Source organism: Saccopteryx bilineata, chromosome 3 (assembly GCF_036850765.1).
Source record: "Saccopteryx bilineata isolate mSacBil1 chromosome 3, mSacBil1_pri_phased_curated, whole genome shotgun sequence".
Taxonomy (NCBI): Eukaryota; Metazoa; Chordata; class Mammalia; order Chiroptera; family Emballonuridae; genus Saccopteryx; species Saccopteryx bilineata.
Genome location: NC_089492.1, coordinates 158,816,568 through 158,833,527, shown reverse-complemented (window position 1 = coordinate 158,833,527; position 16,960 = coordinate 158,816,568). Strand labels below are relative to the sequence as shown.

At 37.0% G+C, this 16,960-nt stretch overlaps 1 protein-coding gene across 2 annotated transcripts in view; it reads left to right on the top strand.

Annotated features, from left to right (window-relative positions):
* IL18R1 (interleukin 18 receptor 1) overlaps window positions 1-16,960 on the top strand; it is a 52,261-nt gene that overhangs the window by 29,140 nt on the left and 6,161 nt on the right. Inside the window, exons 6-9 of one of the 2 annotated variants that reach the window (XM_066264867.1) lie at window positions 2,127-2,189; window positions 3,342-3,462; window positions 5,876-6,015; window positions 15,535-15,696. In XM_066264867.1, the coding sequence (XP_066120964.1) occupies window positions 2,127-2,189; window positions 3,342-3,462; window positions 5,876-6,015; window positions 15,535-15,696 (486 nt within the window). Of the gene's footprint in view, window positions 1-2,126; window positions 2,190-3,341; window positions 3,463-5,875; window positions 6,016-15,534; window positions 15,768-16,960 lie in introns of those variants that run through there. The other variant, XM_066264869.1, reaches the window with a different exon arrangement.

Sequence of the window (16,960 nt, the reverse complement as noted above, 5' to 3'; positions counted from 1 at the left end):
TGAAAGCACTATTGTTATCACCATCTCTGGCTGCCTGCCCTTCACCCCCGCTGCACACTCTATTTTCTGCTTCAACTGCCCACCTTATTAACTTTGTCATTTTGGAGAATGCCAGCTGTATTTTTTAGGACTCAGCTCAAATGTCTATAATGTCCTCCATGTTCTCATGTCCTCTTGTTCATATTTCTGATTGCTGTCAGAATTTGGGTCATGTGTCTGTCTCTGCCAGTAGACTGAGAAGCTCCTGGAAAGGAGAGATTGAACTGAGTCCCTTCTTTATTTTGCATCTTCCACATTTACCTGGCTCTTGGTCGTTAGTAGGCATCATTGCATGTCTGTTGAATGAACTATTGAGCCAATAACACTTCTTTCAACTGTGCCTCATTCAACAAGAATTCTATAGCGTTTTAACCATTGTGGCCATTTTCCTTTGGATTTGATGAAGTTTGCCATGATTCTTCTAAAATGTAAAGCTTAGAATTGAAGTCAATCATCAGGAGGTATAATGAGCTATGCTGAAGACAATGGGACTCTAAGCTCCCACCTGCTCTATGTTGTCTTTATTATATAGTTCACCGGCAGTCATGAATGTAGACCTCATAGCAACCTGTGGTAAGTACAATTGCCTTGAATCATGGTTCTCTTGACTCCCACCTATCATCTTATTTTCTTCATCTCCTGCTCTGGCTGATTTGGTGATGTTTCCTCTTGCTGCTGACAATCTCTGTGCCATTTTGATTCATAGTTAGACTAGGCATGCCAGGGACATACACTGAGGTTGTTTTCTTCTTTCTGTTACGTTAAATAGAACCGTACCCTTCACTTTGCACCAGACATATGAACCTGGTGCTGCTTTGGGTTCTCAATGATAAACTTCAAGTTTTAGAGATGGATCCAGAAGAACATAATCAGTAGAATTTCCCCCTGTACACAAATTTACCTCCTACTTTTCTGTCCTTGAAACAACTTCTATTCATCAATACTTTCAGACCTGAGAGGCAGTTCTCTGGGGCCATTTCAGCCCCTCCTTGCCTGCCTAGGTGAATTCCAGACTTGCTCAGTGAGTCTGACTCTCTGAGGAACCTGAACTTGCTGAGCTGTCACTGTCTTAGTTTCATCCTCCAATCTTGCCCACATATTCCTCCACTTTTTTCTCCACTCTTCACCCTGTAGCACTGCACTTTCTGATCAAGTGTAAGTGTGCATGCTGCAGAAGAGCTCCTGAGTTATATTTTACTCCTCATGATCAGGCATTCTGTTTGCTGAGAGCCTGTAAGTCCCACGAAGGCTGCTCCGGACATTAGTTGTAAATGCTCCCAAAATATCAGATGTACTAGCAGGGAAAGTCTATGTCATGGAGAAAGTTGCTGGTGCCAATAACAGGAGCCACAAGAAGTAGGCTATGTACCACAGCTTCTTTCTGTGCTCTGCAAATACTAGCCACCCGAATCTGTATTATAGCATTCAGTAGCAGGCTCTGGGGGTTATTTACTTCCTAAGAGTTACTAGATGGGAATAGAGGTGCAAAATATTTATGTACCTCCAGACGGGGCCAGAAGTCACTGAGGGAAAAAAGAAGAGCTGAGCTTAAAGGTGTGGGCACCCTAACAGGGCCAGGACTCAGATGAGACACCCAGTGCACAATACTGAAGGGGCCCTCTTCCCAGGGTCCTTTGATGGGAGAGCAGCCCCTGAGCGTGATTGCCTTGCCTCCCTCACCTGAGTTATGATCTTGTTGTACCCAGTAGTTGAGAGGACATATGAAAGGAATAATGGCAGGTGGAAAGGCACTTCTCAGTGACTCTGTTTCTTCTAAGTCCTGCGAGGTTGATTATCTCCTGAGATGAGAGTCTTCCTCAGGTTTTGGCTGCAGTGAGCAGAAGCCACAGAATTGAATTTAGGAAAAACTAAATTCAATGTGCTTTCTCCAGTGGTGTGAGCTTTGAGGTTAATGAAAAGTGAAAAAAAAAATTCATTCCAACCACTATGTATTGCAAATATGTCTAAAAGAAATGTAAAATGATGACTTTTAGACTTCATTCTGTGGAATAACTGTGTTATAACAAGTGTTTGTCTTAGAGAAGCTCAGTGTAGTACTAATACACTGTTGTTTTTTTTACTTTTAGATCACAGTAATATAATTCCAGTTGTTCTTGGACCAAAGCTCAACCATGTTGGAGTAGAATTAGGTATATTTTGACATACATATATTCTGCATTTATGAATGGGGGGGTGGAGTCTTTCAAAGCTAAACCTGATTGATTTTACATCAATGTGTGTGCATTGCATATTTAGTGATGAACATTACAAAAGCAGAAAAAGCTTGTCATTGTTTGGATACTGCCATTTTTAAACTGATTAAAATGAACAGTCTGGAACTGCCTGTGGTTTGTTGATTAGGGTTCTATTCACCCTATTTGTGACTTTTCTCTAATAGTCTCTCTCTATGGTCATTTTTAAATAAGAAAACTCAGTGAGAATATGCTGAAGAAATTATTCATATTTGAATAATTTAAGCAAATAGTGGGGGTTGATGATCTCAGTCCATTTAGGAACTGGGCTGGGTGGTAGCTAGAATGCAAGTGATGTTTGATTCAATCTGCCTTTCATCTCTGATAGCTGGAGGGAGACTTCATTCCTGTGTTTGTTGCAGGTCTTTTCCTCCAGTGGGACTTACCTCTTAAGTACCAGGAGACTATAGGAGAAATTGTTGAGCCTTTGAGCAGTCTATTCTGCTGCCCAAGTCCTTCACAGTTATCCTGTCAGCCCTGTGGCTGTCAAAATCTCCACAGGACTCTGTTTTCTTTTTGAGATGTCCTCTGTGTTGTTCAAACCACAGAAAATTCTCCCAGAAAGTAAAATGGCTAGCTATCTCAGCTCAGCTGGCAAAGCTTTTTCCTGACTGCCTTTCTATTCAACTGTTTTGCTTTATTTTTCCTGCACTTTCATGTCTTTAATTTTTAGTTGACAATTTAATTTTTGTGACTTATTCATTTTGTTCTTCTAAAAATTGCAATGAAAGTGTTAGTTTGACACTGCCTACTGAATTGTGTGTTGAAAAGAAAGTCTACTGGCCAACCTATGTTTTAATAATTTACCAAAACATAAACATTTGAAGGGAAACCAATTTATTTATATTTTGGTGATGACCTGTAATTGATACTTATTTTCTCTGCTTTATAAAATTTTTAATATTTAAAAACACAGCATCTATTTTATTTCTGAAATGTAGTACTTATTAGCATTATATATTAGGGTGACATGTATTGATTATATTAAGTTAAACCTCCGGGAAATCTGAGTTTCTACAATCAAAATATTGGTTGTCGACTTTTATCTAGGAAACGATGTACAGCTCAACTGCTCTGCTTTGTTGAATAAAAAGAATAAGCTTTATTGGAACTTCCAGGAAGAAAATGAAGAGTATTCTAATGTACATGAAGAAGAAGAAATAAGAACTCAGTATGGTTATGTAATATTTGAATATATATTATAATATGTAAATGTTATTGAATCATACATTCCTAATATAAAAAAAACCTTCAGACTTCTGAATAGCTAATAGGATGTTTGAGATAAGTACAGATTATAATTATAATTTACATATTATATAATTATAATTCCCATAATCTGTATTGATGATCATACAGAAATTTATTGCTGAAATCTAAATCAAAGAACTCTTTAGCGTTATCTTGCAAAAGCAGCTTTTGGTCAGTCAGGGTCTGATGGGGATGTGGATTGTACCTGCATCTTTATTAAGGAATGGTAACCTAGGCTATAATTTTTGAATTTTGAAAATTCTGTTCAGTGCTTTATTTTTATTACTGTGCCATAGTAAAGACCAGGTCAGCAGACTATGACCTGTAGAAGTTAATTTGGGCCCTTGTGTATAGTCGGTGTCCCTAGCTATATTGCCCACATGTCACTATGAGGGCAGCTGGGAGTCTATAGTTGCAAAGTGACTTATCAGTACCTTTTCCTGTAGGACCTTGGGTGCAAGCAAGGTCAAAGGGAGGCTGTCTCTTTCTATCTGGCCAATCTACATCTTGTGCTTACACATATGACTTCTTTTTTTCTCATTGTTGAAAATCATTCATTATAAGAAATTGAGAAATCCTGAAAATCACACAGAAGAGTCATTTGTTCTTTAGAGATAGTCTGTACCTTCTTTTTAGAGCATTCTTTAGAGTGATTTTCTTTGTTAAAGTAATTAAAAGAGTACTGAGAAATTTTATGAAATATGGAAGTGTCTCCAGAGATTGTCTCAAGCAAATACTAATTTAAATTACCAGTCACCTGGATTGACATTGAGCAGTTATCACTGTAAGATTTTCTTGTCAGAATCCATTCACAAAATTAGAAATACGGTAAGAGTAAGTAGAAAAAACAAACAGCACAATGATTCTATATAAATATCTAGGAGGTAGCATTAGGGCGAAATGCCCCAAATGACATGTCTTCTATTAATACTTAAATAATCTATGTTCTTCTATTAAGGAATGATCAGACCTATTAAAACAAAATATGCCAAGTCTATGGTCATTTAAATGTTTCTGAGTGACTTTGGGTCATTACTGTAATTATGAACATGCTGATACATTCAGGTTCTAGTGAATAGTGATTTTAAGATCTGTATCACTTTAGTTGCACTGTTGGGGTTTCTTTCTGCTTTTTACACTTTAAGAAAATATTCTTTATCCTCATGCTGGCAGTTCTTAGTTCTTGCTGACTCTTGTCTGCCGCCTCTTGCTGACACTTGTTTATAGGCACGTGACTGGTGCTCAGAATGTTGCTTCCCCTGAATTGCGTGGCCATTCTGCCATTGTATCTTCTCAGCACCTGTACTCCCCTGGAGTTCTGCATTTTCCCTTTCTAGTACTCTCTTGTTGATTTTTTTTGAGAGATTGAAGACCAATGTACCAAGGTTATTAAAAATGAAGCTTAAACTAAGCTAAGAGAATGAGGAGATCTCTTTTATAGTTGGGTGTATAAACTTTTTTTATGTCACTTGTTTTGGTTTCCCAGTGGCCTTGTGTGCCTTACTTCCAGATTTTTCAGTGAGTTGGCTATTTGGTATTCCTGCGTTCATGGCTTCCATACAGAATGATCTTCTTAAATGTATTTGAATAGTTGGAGGCTACAGTAGTACCATATCCTAGGTACTAGAGGCACTTGCTTATAGGCATTTCAGGTGAATGCAGAATAACACAGTACCATCAGAGCCTGTCACTGCAGAGGAAGGAGTTGGCATGAGCTTTTGCTTTGAATTACAGGACACCTGGAATCCTTTAAGAAGAGAAAGAAAACTTGTGGCTGGGGTGCTCACAAGTCATTTTCTGATACTCACTGAACAACTGAATTAGCGTTTCTCATCTTCCTGGGGGGTATCTGAGAAAAATGTTTTAAAATTTATTTTAAATGCTGAACAAAATAAAAGTAATCTTTAGTATTGCATGGACAAACTTGATATGAATCTGTCTATGCTGAACAATTTGCGGTCTTTATCGCACTTGTTAGAGAATTCACTATGGAAGAAACATTGTTTAGTAAGGAGAGGAGAATAGAAAACATATATAAGAGAGAGGCTATTTTCTTGTATTTTTAACAGCATCATTTCATTCTAAGTAGTTCATAGCATCTTCCCCAGATAGTTCAGAAGGGCTGTGTCTGTTGACCCTGATGCTTCCTGAAGAGTGGGCAGCGGCTCCTTGTGGTCACACTTTAAGATTTCCCTCCTGAAAGGAAAAATATGACGAATCAGCTGAGCTGCTGCCTCTGAGTTTTTGCATATATGAAATCCTCTCTCATGGATAATGGATAATGTGCTGGCAGTGAACAAAGTCTATGGCTAAATTATTTTCCTTTCTTACAGGTCATCAGAAGGCAAGTGGCTTGCTTCAAAAATATTGAGAATTGAGAACATTAATGAAAAAAATCTAAACATTTTATATAATTGCACTGTGGCCAGCGAGGGAGCTACAGATACCAGAAGCTTCATCTTGTTGAAGAAAGGTGTGGCAAAGTTTTATTTTTGGAATAAATATTTCAAAATTTTGAAATTTTGAATGTTGCTGCTGAGAAACCCCTCAAAGATTATGACCCCCATTTTATACACCAGAAATGAAGCTTCTAAGAGGTGAATACCTTGTGCCCTGATTCCAAGCAGAGAATGACAACACAAAGTTTATTTTTTTTCCCTCAATCATATTCCAATCCTGTGTAGAAGCCAGGGGCCCAGAGCAGGGAGGCAGGTTGAACTTGGAAACAAAGATGCTGGTGGCTGAGGATCCTAGACAAGGCAGTCAAGGTGGCTCTGGTATACCCATAACAACTGGAGGAGAGTTGTGCAACTCAGTGTAGGATGCGGGTAATGATACTAAGAGTAATTACTGTCTCCAGCCTACCTTAGCTAGGCATCGGGCATAGGGGGCTCTTGCGTGTGGTCATTCATTCAACTGGTGTCTTCCTTCCTTGGACCAGTCCCTAAACTTGGCAAGTGGACCATTTATGACTCTAATCAGAGGACTCAAAGTTTTTCAGTGTATACCTGTTGGAGCATTCCAGAGTCCTCTGCCTCTGTCCTCCACCAAACAATTCCAACACAGAGCATTTTGCCCAGTAATTGCTTAGAAAATGGCTATGTCTGGACCAAAAAGCTGTGCTTTATAATTATTAGTAATCATTCCCAGACTGGGCCATCCACTCCTGGATATGTAAGGGAAGGCTAAAGTCTGAGAGAGACAGAGAAGTATACAGAGACAGAGAGATAGATATGCTAGAGAAAGACAGGCACACCCAGAAAAGATAGATGAGAGAGAGAGAGAAACATGAGCATGTGGATTATGTCTTGGCTTTAATGAGAAACTGAAAGAGTGAGAGAGAGACAACCTAAGGTCAGAAGACCCTCTCTAGATGTGATATCCCAGATACCATTTGTAACTCATCTAGAACACTATTCTAAATCTATCAGTCTACCATATGCATTACTAATAATTGCTAACATTCTTTTTTTTTCCTAGAGCAATATACAAATCAAAGGTTACATAATATATATTACTGATAATCTAATTATATTATGCTTAATATTCAACATTTTAACTAATTTATGTAGTTTTTCAATTTTTTATTATAATACACATAACAGAATTTACCATCTTTAACAATTTTAAGTATATAGTTCAGTGGTATTAAAATCATTCATTTTGTTGTGTAACCATCACCACCATCCATTTCAAATCTCTTTCATCTTGTGAACTGAAACCATCTTGTTCTTCCCTCTCTTCCCCAGCCCTGTCAACCAACATTCTATTTTCTGTCTCTATGATATTGACTACTCTAAGTCTCTAATATAATTGGAATCATATAGTATTTGTCTTTTTGTGACAGGCTTAGTTCACTTAGCTAATCCATTCTTCTGCCTGTTCAAATCTGCCTTTGACTCTCTCTAGCAGATTTTTCACTTTAATGATAGTCATGCACTGCTTAATGATGAGAATACATTCTGAGAAATGCATCTTTAGGTGGTTTTTTCATTGTGAGAACATGATAGAGTATATAATATATAACCTAACTGGTATAGCCTACTATACATATGGGCTATATCAGGGGCCCCCAAACTTTTTACACAGGGGGCCAGTTCACTGTCCCTCAGACTGTTGGAGGGCCAGACTACAAAGAAAACTACGAACAAATCCCTATGCACACGACACATATCTTATTTTAAAGTAAAAAAAACAAAATGGTAACAAATACAATATTTAAAATAAAGAACAAGTAAATTTAAATCAACAAACTGACCAGTATTTCAATGGGAACTATGGGCCTGCTTTTGGCTAATGAGATGGTCAATGTGCTCCTCTCACTGACCACCAATGAAAGAGGTGCCCCTTCCAGAAGTGTGGCAGGGGCCGGATAAATGGCCTTAGGGGGCCGCATGCGGCCCGTGGGCCATAGTTTGGGGACCCCCGGGCTATATGGTATAGCCTATTGCTCCATGCTACACGTCTGTAAGCCTGTTACTGTACAAATCAACATGAGATTACGATGCAGTCAAGAAACATAGTGAACATGAGATGTATGAGGCCACTGCTGGCATAACACCACATACTTTTTTTGTTTTTTTTAATATATATATTTTTTATTTATGATTTTAATTTGTGTTTACATAGATTAAAGTGTCACACTGAATATATCTCCCCCACTTTTTTATTCCCCCTCTATCCCCCATACCTCCTCTACCCAATGTCTTCCCACCTTTCCTCCAGAATTTGCTGTTCTCTATAATGCTGTTATGTATATATAATTTCATTAATCTCTTTCCCTTCTCTGATCCCATTTTCTCTTCTACTTTCCCTCTGACCGCTTTCCCTCTGGTCCCTTTGATCCTGCCTCTGTCTCTGTTCTGTTGCTCAGTTCACATTGTTCATTGGATTCCTCAAATGAGTGAGGTCATATGATATTTTTCTTTCTCTGCCTGGCTTATTTCACTTAGCATAATAGTGTCCAGGTCCATCTATGTTGTCGTGAAAGGTAAGATATCCCTCTTCCTCATGGCCCCATAGTATTCCATTGTGTATATGTACCACAACTTTTTAATCCACTTGTCCACTGATGGACACTTGGGCTGTTTCCACATCTTGGCTATTGTAAACAATGCCACGATAAACATGGGGGTGCTTTTCTTCTTTTGAATCAGTGATTTGGTATTTGTAGAATATATTCCTAAAAGTGGAATAGCTGGGTCAGAGGGCAGCTCCATTTTTAATATTTTGACAAATCTTTATAGTGTTTTCCACAGTGGCTGCACCAGTCTGCATTCCCACCAGCAGTGCAGGAGAGTTCCCTTTTCTCCGCACCTTCTTAAGCACTTATTATGGGTTGTTTTGTTGATGAGTGCCATTCTGACAGGTGTGAGATGATATCTCATGGTGGTTTTAATTTGCATTTCTCTATTGATTAGTGATATTGAACATTTTTTCATATGCCTATTGTCCATCTGTATGTCCTCTTTGGAGAAGTGTCTATTCATTTCTTTTGCCCATTTTTTGATTTGACTTTTTAGCTTCCTAGTGTTGAGTTTTAAAAGTTCTTTATAGGCCCTGGCTGGTTGGCTCAGTGGTAGAACATCGGCCTGGCGTGTGGGGGACCCGGGTTCGATTCCCGGCCAGGGCACATAGGAGAAGCGCCCATTTGCTTCTCCACCCCCCCTTCCTCTCTGTCTCTCTCTTCCCCTCCCGCAGCCAAGGCTCCATTGGACAAAGATGGCCCGGGCGCTGGGGATGGCTCCTTGGCCTCTGCCCCAGGCACTAGAGTGGCTCTGGTCGCGGCAGAGCGATGTCCCGGAGGGGCAGAGCATCGCCCCCTGGTGGGCAGAGCGTCGCCCCTGGTGGGTGTGCCGGGTGGATCCCGGTTGGGCGCATGCAGGAGTCTGTCTGTCTCTCCCCGTTTCCAGCTTCAGAAAAATACAAAAAAAAAAAGTTCTTTATATATTTTGGTTATTAACCCCTTATCAGACGTATTGGCGAATATATGCTCCCATTGTGTGGGTTGTCTTTTTATTTTGTTAATGGTGTCTTTTGCTGTGTAAAAGCTTTTTAGTTTAATACAGTCCCATTTGTTTATCCTGTCCTTTATTACACTTGCCCATGGAGATAAATCAGCAAATATTTTATATATTGCTATGAGAGATATCGGACAGTTTTCTGCCTATGTTTTCTTCAAAAATGTTTTTGGTTCCATGACTTACATTTAAGTCTTTTATCCATTTTGAGTTTACTTTTGTGAATGGTGTAAGTTGGTGATCCAGTTTCATTTTTTTGTAAGTACCTGTCCAATTTTTCCAACACCATTTGTTAAAAAGACTGTCTAATCCATTGTATGCTCTTACCTCCTTTGTCAAATATTAATTGTCCATATAGGTGTGGGTTTATTTCTGGGTTCTCTGTTCTGTTCCATCATTCTATATGCCTGTTCTTATGCCAGTACCAGGATGTTTTGAGTATGATGGCCTTGTAGTATAACTTGATATCAGGAAGTGTGATACCCCCACTTTATTCTTCTTTTTCAGGATTGCTGAAGCTATTCATGTTCTTTTCTGGTTCCATATAAATTTTTGGAATATTTTATCTATATCTTTAAAGTATGTCATCAGTATTTTAATAGGAACTGCATTGAATTTATAAATTGCTTTGGGCAATATGGACATTTTAATGATGTTTATTCTTCTTGTCCATGAACACAGTATATGCTTCCATTTGTTTGTATCTTCCTTGATTTCCTTTAACAATGTTTTGTAATTTTCCAAGTACAAGTCTTTATCCTCTTTGGTTAAATTTACTCCTAGGTACTTTATTTTTTTGTTGTTGTTGCAATAGTGAAAGGTATTGTTTTCTTAATTTCTCTTTCAGACAGTCCATTGTTGGTGTATAAAAATGCTACTGATTTTTGACTATTGATTTTATATCCTGCTGCCTTGCTGAATTCGTTTCTCAGATCCAGTAGTTTTTTGACTGAGACTTTAGGGTTTACTCTGTACAGTATCATATCATCAGCAAATAATGATAATTTTACTTCTTCTTTTTCAGTTTGGATGCCTTTTATTTCTTCTTCTTGTCTGATTGCTATGGCTAGGACTTCCAGAACTCTGTTGAATAAGAGTGGTGAAAGGGGGCACCCCTGCCTTGTTTCTGATCTTAAGGGGATTGCTTTTAATTTTTGCCCATTGAGTATAATGTTGGCTTTGGATTTGTCATAGATGGCCTTTATCATGTTGAGGTATAATCCGTGTATTCCCACTTTACTGAGAATTTTGATCAAAAATGGGTGCTGGATTTTATCAAATGCTTTTTCTGCATCTATTGATATTATCATGTGATTTTTATCCTTTTTTTAAATTTATTTGTTGAATCACATTGATTTATTTGCAGATATTGTATCAGCCTTTTCTCCCTAGAATAAATCCCAACTGATAATGATGTATGATTCTTTTCATGTATTCCTGAATCCGGTTTGCTAATATTTTGTTGAGAATTTTAGCATCTAAATTCATCAGGGATATTGGTCTATATTTTTCTTTCTTTGTAGTGTCTTTACCTGGTTTTGGAATCGGTATTATGCTTGCCTCATAAAAGGAGTTTGGAAGTCTTTCCTCCTCTTGAAGATTTTGAAATACCTTGAGAAGGATAGGAGTTAGTTCTTCTTTGAATATCTGGTAAAATTTTCTGGTGGAGCCATTGGCTCAGGATTTTTGTTTGTTGGGAGTTTTTTGATAACTGTTTCTATCTCATTTGATGAAATTGGCCTGTTTAGGTTTTCTGATTCTTCTATATTGATTTTTGAAAAATTATATGTTTCAAGGAATTTGTCCATTTTGTCTAGGTTGTCTAATTTTATGAAATATAGTTCTTTATAGTATTTTCTTGCAATCCTCTCTACTTCTGCTGTATCAGTTGTTACTTTTCCTCTCTCATTTCTAATTTTATTTATTTGAGTCCTTTCTTTTTTTTTCTTGGTGAGTGTGGTTAACGGTTCTTCAATTTTGTTTACCTTTTCAAAGAACCAGCTCTCGGCTCTTGGTTTCATTGATCCTCTGTACTGTTTTTTTAGCCTCTATGTCATTTATTTCTGCTCTGATCTTTATTATTTCCTTCCTTCTACTTCCTCTTGATTTTACTAGCTGTTCTTTTTCTAGTTCTTTTAGATGCAAGGTTAAATTGTTTATTTGACCTTTTTCTAGCTTCTTGCAGTATGCTTGTATCCTGTAGTCCCTCTCAGGACTGCTTTTACTGTGTCCCATAAATTTTGAGATGTTGTATGTTCGTTTTCATTGGTTTCAAGGAAATTTTTGATTTCTTCCTTGATCTCATTGTTAACCCATTCATTATTTAATAACATGCTATTTATTGTCCAAGTGTTTGAGTGTTTTTCAGTTTTTCTACTGTAGTTGATTTCTAGTTTCATGCCATTGCAATCTGAGAAGATGGTTGGTACGATTTCAATCTTCTTAAATTTGTTGAGACTCGTTTTATGTCCTAGCATGTGGTCTATCCTAGAGAATGTACTGTGAGCACTTGAAAAGAATGTATATTCTGCTGCTTTAGGGTGAAAGGTTCTGAAGATATCTACTAAATCCAGTTGATCTACTGTGCCCTTTAAGTCTGCTGTTTCTTTGTTAATTTTTTTCTTGAGGATCTATTCAGTGATATTAGTGGGGTATTAAAATCCCCTACTATTATAGTATTGCTGTTGCTCTCCCCCTTTATACCCATCAAAATCTGCTTTATGTATTTAGGTGCTCCTATATTAGGTGGATAGATATTTATTTTGGTTATATCTTTCTGTTGGATTGTTCTCTTTATCATTATGTAGTGATACTTTATCCCTTACTATAACCTTTGTTTTAAAGTTTATTTTGTCTGATAAAAGTATTGCTACCCCAGCTTTTTTTTTCATTTTCATTTGAATGAAATATTTTTTTCATCCCTTTATTTTCAGTCTATCCATATCTTTTGTTTTGAGGTGTGTCTCTCATAGACAGCATGTGTATGGGTTCTGTTTTCTTATCTACACAGCTACCCTACATCTTTTGATTAGAGCATGTAATACATTTACATTTAAGGTTATTATTGATATGTAGTTGTTTATTGCCATTTTATTCTTTAAATCTACATTGCTCTTTTACTAGAATCTAATGTCCCCCTTCATTCTGTTTATAGCAGGCTTCTTAACATTTCTTGCAGCACTGGTTTGGTTGTAATGAATTTCTTGAGGGGTTTTTTTTTTTTTTTTTTGGTCTGGGAAGCTTTTTATTTCTTCTTCAATTTTAAATGATAGCCTTGCTGGATAGAAAAGTCTTAGTTGTAGGCTCTTGGTTTGCATTACTTTGAATATTTCTTGCCAATCTCTTCTGCCCTCTAATGTTATTGTTGAGAAGTCAGTTGTTATCCTCATGGGGGCTCCTTTGTAGGTAAAATAGACTGCTTTTTTCTTTCAGCTTTTAGTATTCTTTTTTTATCTCTTAATTTTTGTATTTTAATTATGATGTGTCTTGGTGTTGGCCTTTTTGGGTTCATCCTTAATGGAACTCTCTGTGCTTCTTGAACTTGTATGACTTTTTCCTTCATCAATTTAGAGAATTTTTCAGCTATGATTTCTTCAATCAGATTCTCTATTCCTTCTTCTTTCTCTTCTCCTTCAGGAACCCCTATTATGATGCAGATGTTATTTCTCCTCATGTTGTCATGGAGCTCTCTTAGAGTTTCCACAGACTTTTTGAGCCTCTTTTCTTTTTCTGCTTTGCTTCTGTGCTTTTGTTTATCTTGTTCTCTAAATTGCTAATTTGATCCTCAGCTTCATCCATCCTGCTTTTAATTCCTTCCAGTGTGGTCTTCATTTCTGATATTGAATTTGTCATTTCTGAATGATTCTTTTTTATTATTTCAATGTTTTTTTATACTTGCTATCTCTTTATTTAGGTGCTTCTTATGTCCATCCATTGTTGATCTAAGATCTTTGAGCATCCTAGCAATCATTACTTTAAACTCTGCATCAATAATTTGGTTATTTCCAACTCATTCAAATCTTTTTCTGGGGATTTCTTTTGATTCATTTGGGTTGCATTTCTCTGCCTTCCCATTTTGTCTTGTATAAGGATGGTGTGGCCACAGGAGTCTGATGGGTTTGGCCTCTGTGTTCCCTAGGTGTAGTAGGTCTGTGGGCCCACCACCCCCTCTGCCACTGCCTCAGGTGTTCAAGTGCGGGCATTGCCTCTGCCAGCCTGCTAAGGAGGTCTTTGTGGTTTTTGCCTTGCCTCTGCAGGCAGGACTTGCTAACATTCTTTATCTGTATTAGATGGTAAGCTCTGTGCTAAGCTTTTATCATTATTTAACCTGATCTTTACAACCAGCTTTTATAGGTGAAGAAATTCATCCCATGTCACACATTAAGTAAAGATGTCAAAACTCAGACCTGAGTAACTTTGAAATTAACTCCATGCTCTTATCCTCTGTAGGTATTGTTACAAGTGTTCTCATGTGGGCGTTCATGCCTTGGCCCATGCACATGTAAAGGAGAGGCTCAAATCCATTATTGTCCATTGTCCATTGCCTTACCTGGATTTTTTGTTACTGTTGGTCACTAGCCACCTCTCTCTTAAATTAATGCCTGACTGTTCTATCCCTGCCTTAGAAGTTTCTACCATAGTCATTTCTCTTTCTGCTATGCTCACAAATGTTGTCCAGGATATAGGGTCTTCCACTGCACCGTTATCCTTGCAAGAGTGTATATGTCAGTCTGAAAGTGTGTTTTTGTATTTGCATGGCAGTCACAAAGAAGCAGATATTCTAAAGATGCAGGAACTCCAGGGGCTGGCTTTATTTAGAGTTTAACTTAGTAAGCAGATATGGTTGCTTCCTTATATCTTATAGTTAGTTCTCCTGAAAAGATTATTCCTAAAATTGGTGCTAAGATGTCAAGAACTTCATGCATGTTCATACTCTTTGACCTAGAAATCTCCAACCTTTAGAATCTATTTCAAGAGAATAATCAGAAACATGCATAAAGGCTTATGCATATGTTCATTGCAGCATTATGTATATTTACAAAAAAATTACAATCAATCTAAATGTTAGGATGTTATAAATCATAATTTTAAAGACCTAATGAACTACTTATGACATAATGTGCAATAAATAGTGATAACCACATGATCTCAATTAAGTCAATATTTTTAGGGAAACTAAAAAACCAATATACTAGCATGGAAATATACTAGCATGTTAGCAATGCCCACAATCACATTGTGGAATGGTTGTTAAAATTATTTTATCCTTATTCTTTTGTATAATTTCATATTGTCCATAGTGAGCATAAACTTAATCAATCTAAGAAATGTAATTTTCCCCAAAAGACACTTTTATTTTTTAAAAAAAGCTAAAATTCTTAGAGCAGTGTACCAGATGCTGTGTTAACTACTTATGTCCAATGTCATATAATGTTCCCCCCAAAAGCAACTCTGTAGTTGAAGCAGAAATTATTAGCTTCATATTACAGATTAAGATACTAAGAGTTAAGGGCATCCAGTGACATTTCCTAGAATACAGAGTAAGTTATAGAGCCAGACTGGGAACCTGGATGATCTCAGTCAAGTGGTTGCTCTCTCAAGACTAAAAGGGTCCATTTATATTCACCACTTGTTCTCTAAGATTGACATTTGGGTCCCTCTGTATTTCACCCTAGTATTTTATAATCTTAGGATTACCTCCTAGGATACCTCCACAGGCAGGGATAGACTATATTATAATGCTTTCAGTTCAGGTTTCTGAATATTCTTGTACACATTTTTATTCTTTAATAATGGGAATAAGAAGACCACTGCCCCAAACTGAAAACAGGAATATGAGGTAACTCAATGGAACATGTTGAGTAGACAACTCTATTAGTACTAATGGTAAGAACTGATACCTGCAGCATAATGGTGGAAGACAGTGGTAACATTTCTTTGATTAATTATTCCCATTATATTTTTCATTCTAGAAGATCTGATTGATATCCCAGGCCATGTCTTCACGAGAGGAATGATCATAGCTGTTTTGATCTTGGGGATTGTTGTGTGCCTAGTGATTGTGGGTGTGATTTATAGAGTTGACTTGGCTCTATTTTACAGACATTTCATGGGAAGAGATGAAACATTAACAGGTAACAAATGTGGTAATGTTGGAATTTCTTATCCTATGATTTCATTAAGAAATCTAATAAAGAAACATTAATCTTCATCTTATTTTGATTATATTGTTGACTTACTCTATGGTAGAGGTTTTCCCATAGGAAAAATTTCTCTGAGTGTATCATCCATTATAAATGTTATCTGTGCTACCTTTTTTGTGCTTACTTATATGTTACCATAAAATGTGCTTACATTTTTCATGTAGGGATATTATGTCCTCTTAAATGCCCTATGAGATGCTTGATCCCAAAGACTTGATGTGATTGTTCACACACCAGCTGGGCACCTTATACAATATGCCCATTCATTAAAGGTTATTTAAATCAAATTGAATTGTACCATGGTTCATTATTTTAACCTGGAAAAGGAGGCTGCATGATGTACCTGAAGGAACCCTGAACAAGAAGCCAAATTACATGATTCTAGTCCTATAGAATTGTCAGTATTTACTTACTATTTCTGTCTGGTGACTACATCTCAGTTCTCCTGTTTTTTAAAAGTGGATAGAAGTCCTCAAGTTTCAATATAATTACTGGATTAACCAATCAATCTAATCCACTGTACTTGCTTTTGCTTTCGTGTGTGTGTGTTTGTGTGTGTGTGTAGGACACACATATTTTAAAGCACAAAGAGTCTCAGAAATTATACAGTAGAAAATTACCCTGCCAGCCTACCTGTGTTTGTGTTTCCCACCTCATCCACCACCAATAGTATGTTCAAACAAATAAGAATTTTATTCCACTTCTGTTTAAACAACAAATCTTGTTTCATAACGCACACTATTCTGAACTTTGCTCTACTATTCTTTGGATACTCTGCAATATTAGTTTATAAGGTCTCTCATTTTTTAGGGTTTTATTACTATAGATAAAACCCTACTGAGTTTTATTTATGTGGATATATCACTGTTTACTGAATCCCTTTTTGTAGACACTTTGGTTGTTTACAACCTTTTGTGACAGATAGCTTTGTACATTCATTGTTTCATATGTGTGCAGTATAAGTGGAGTTGCTGGAAATGCCGAGGGTAGATATAGTTGTTAATTTGAAAGATACTGTCAATTTCCCCCCGATACTACTGTACTACCTACCACCTTCAAATGATGTAAGTAACTTTTCACCATAGCATTACCCACAACCATTTGGATATTTGCCAATCTGATAGGTAAAAAGTAGTATCTCAATGTAGTTTTCATTTGCATTTCACTTACTATGCGAGAGCATGAGCAACTTTCT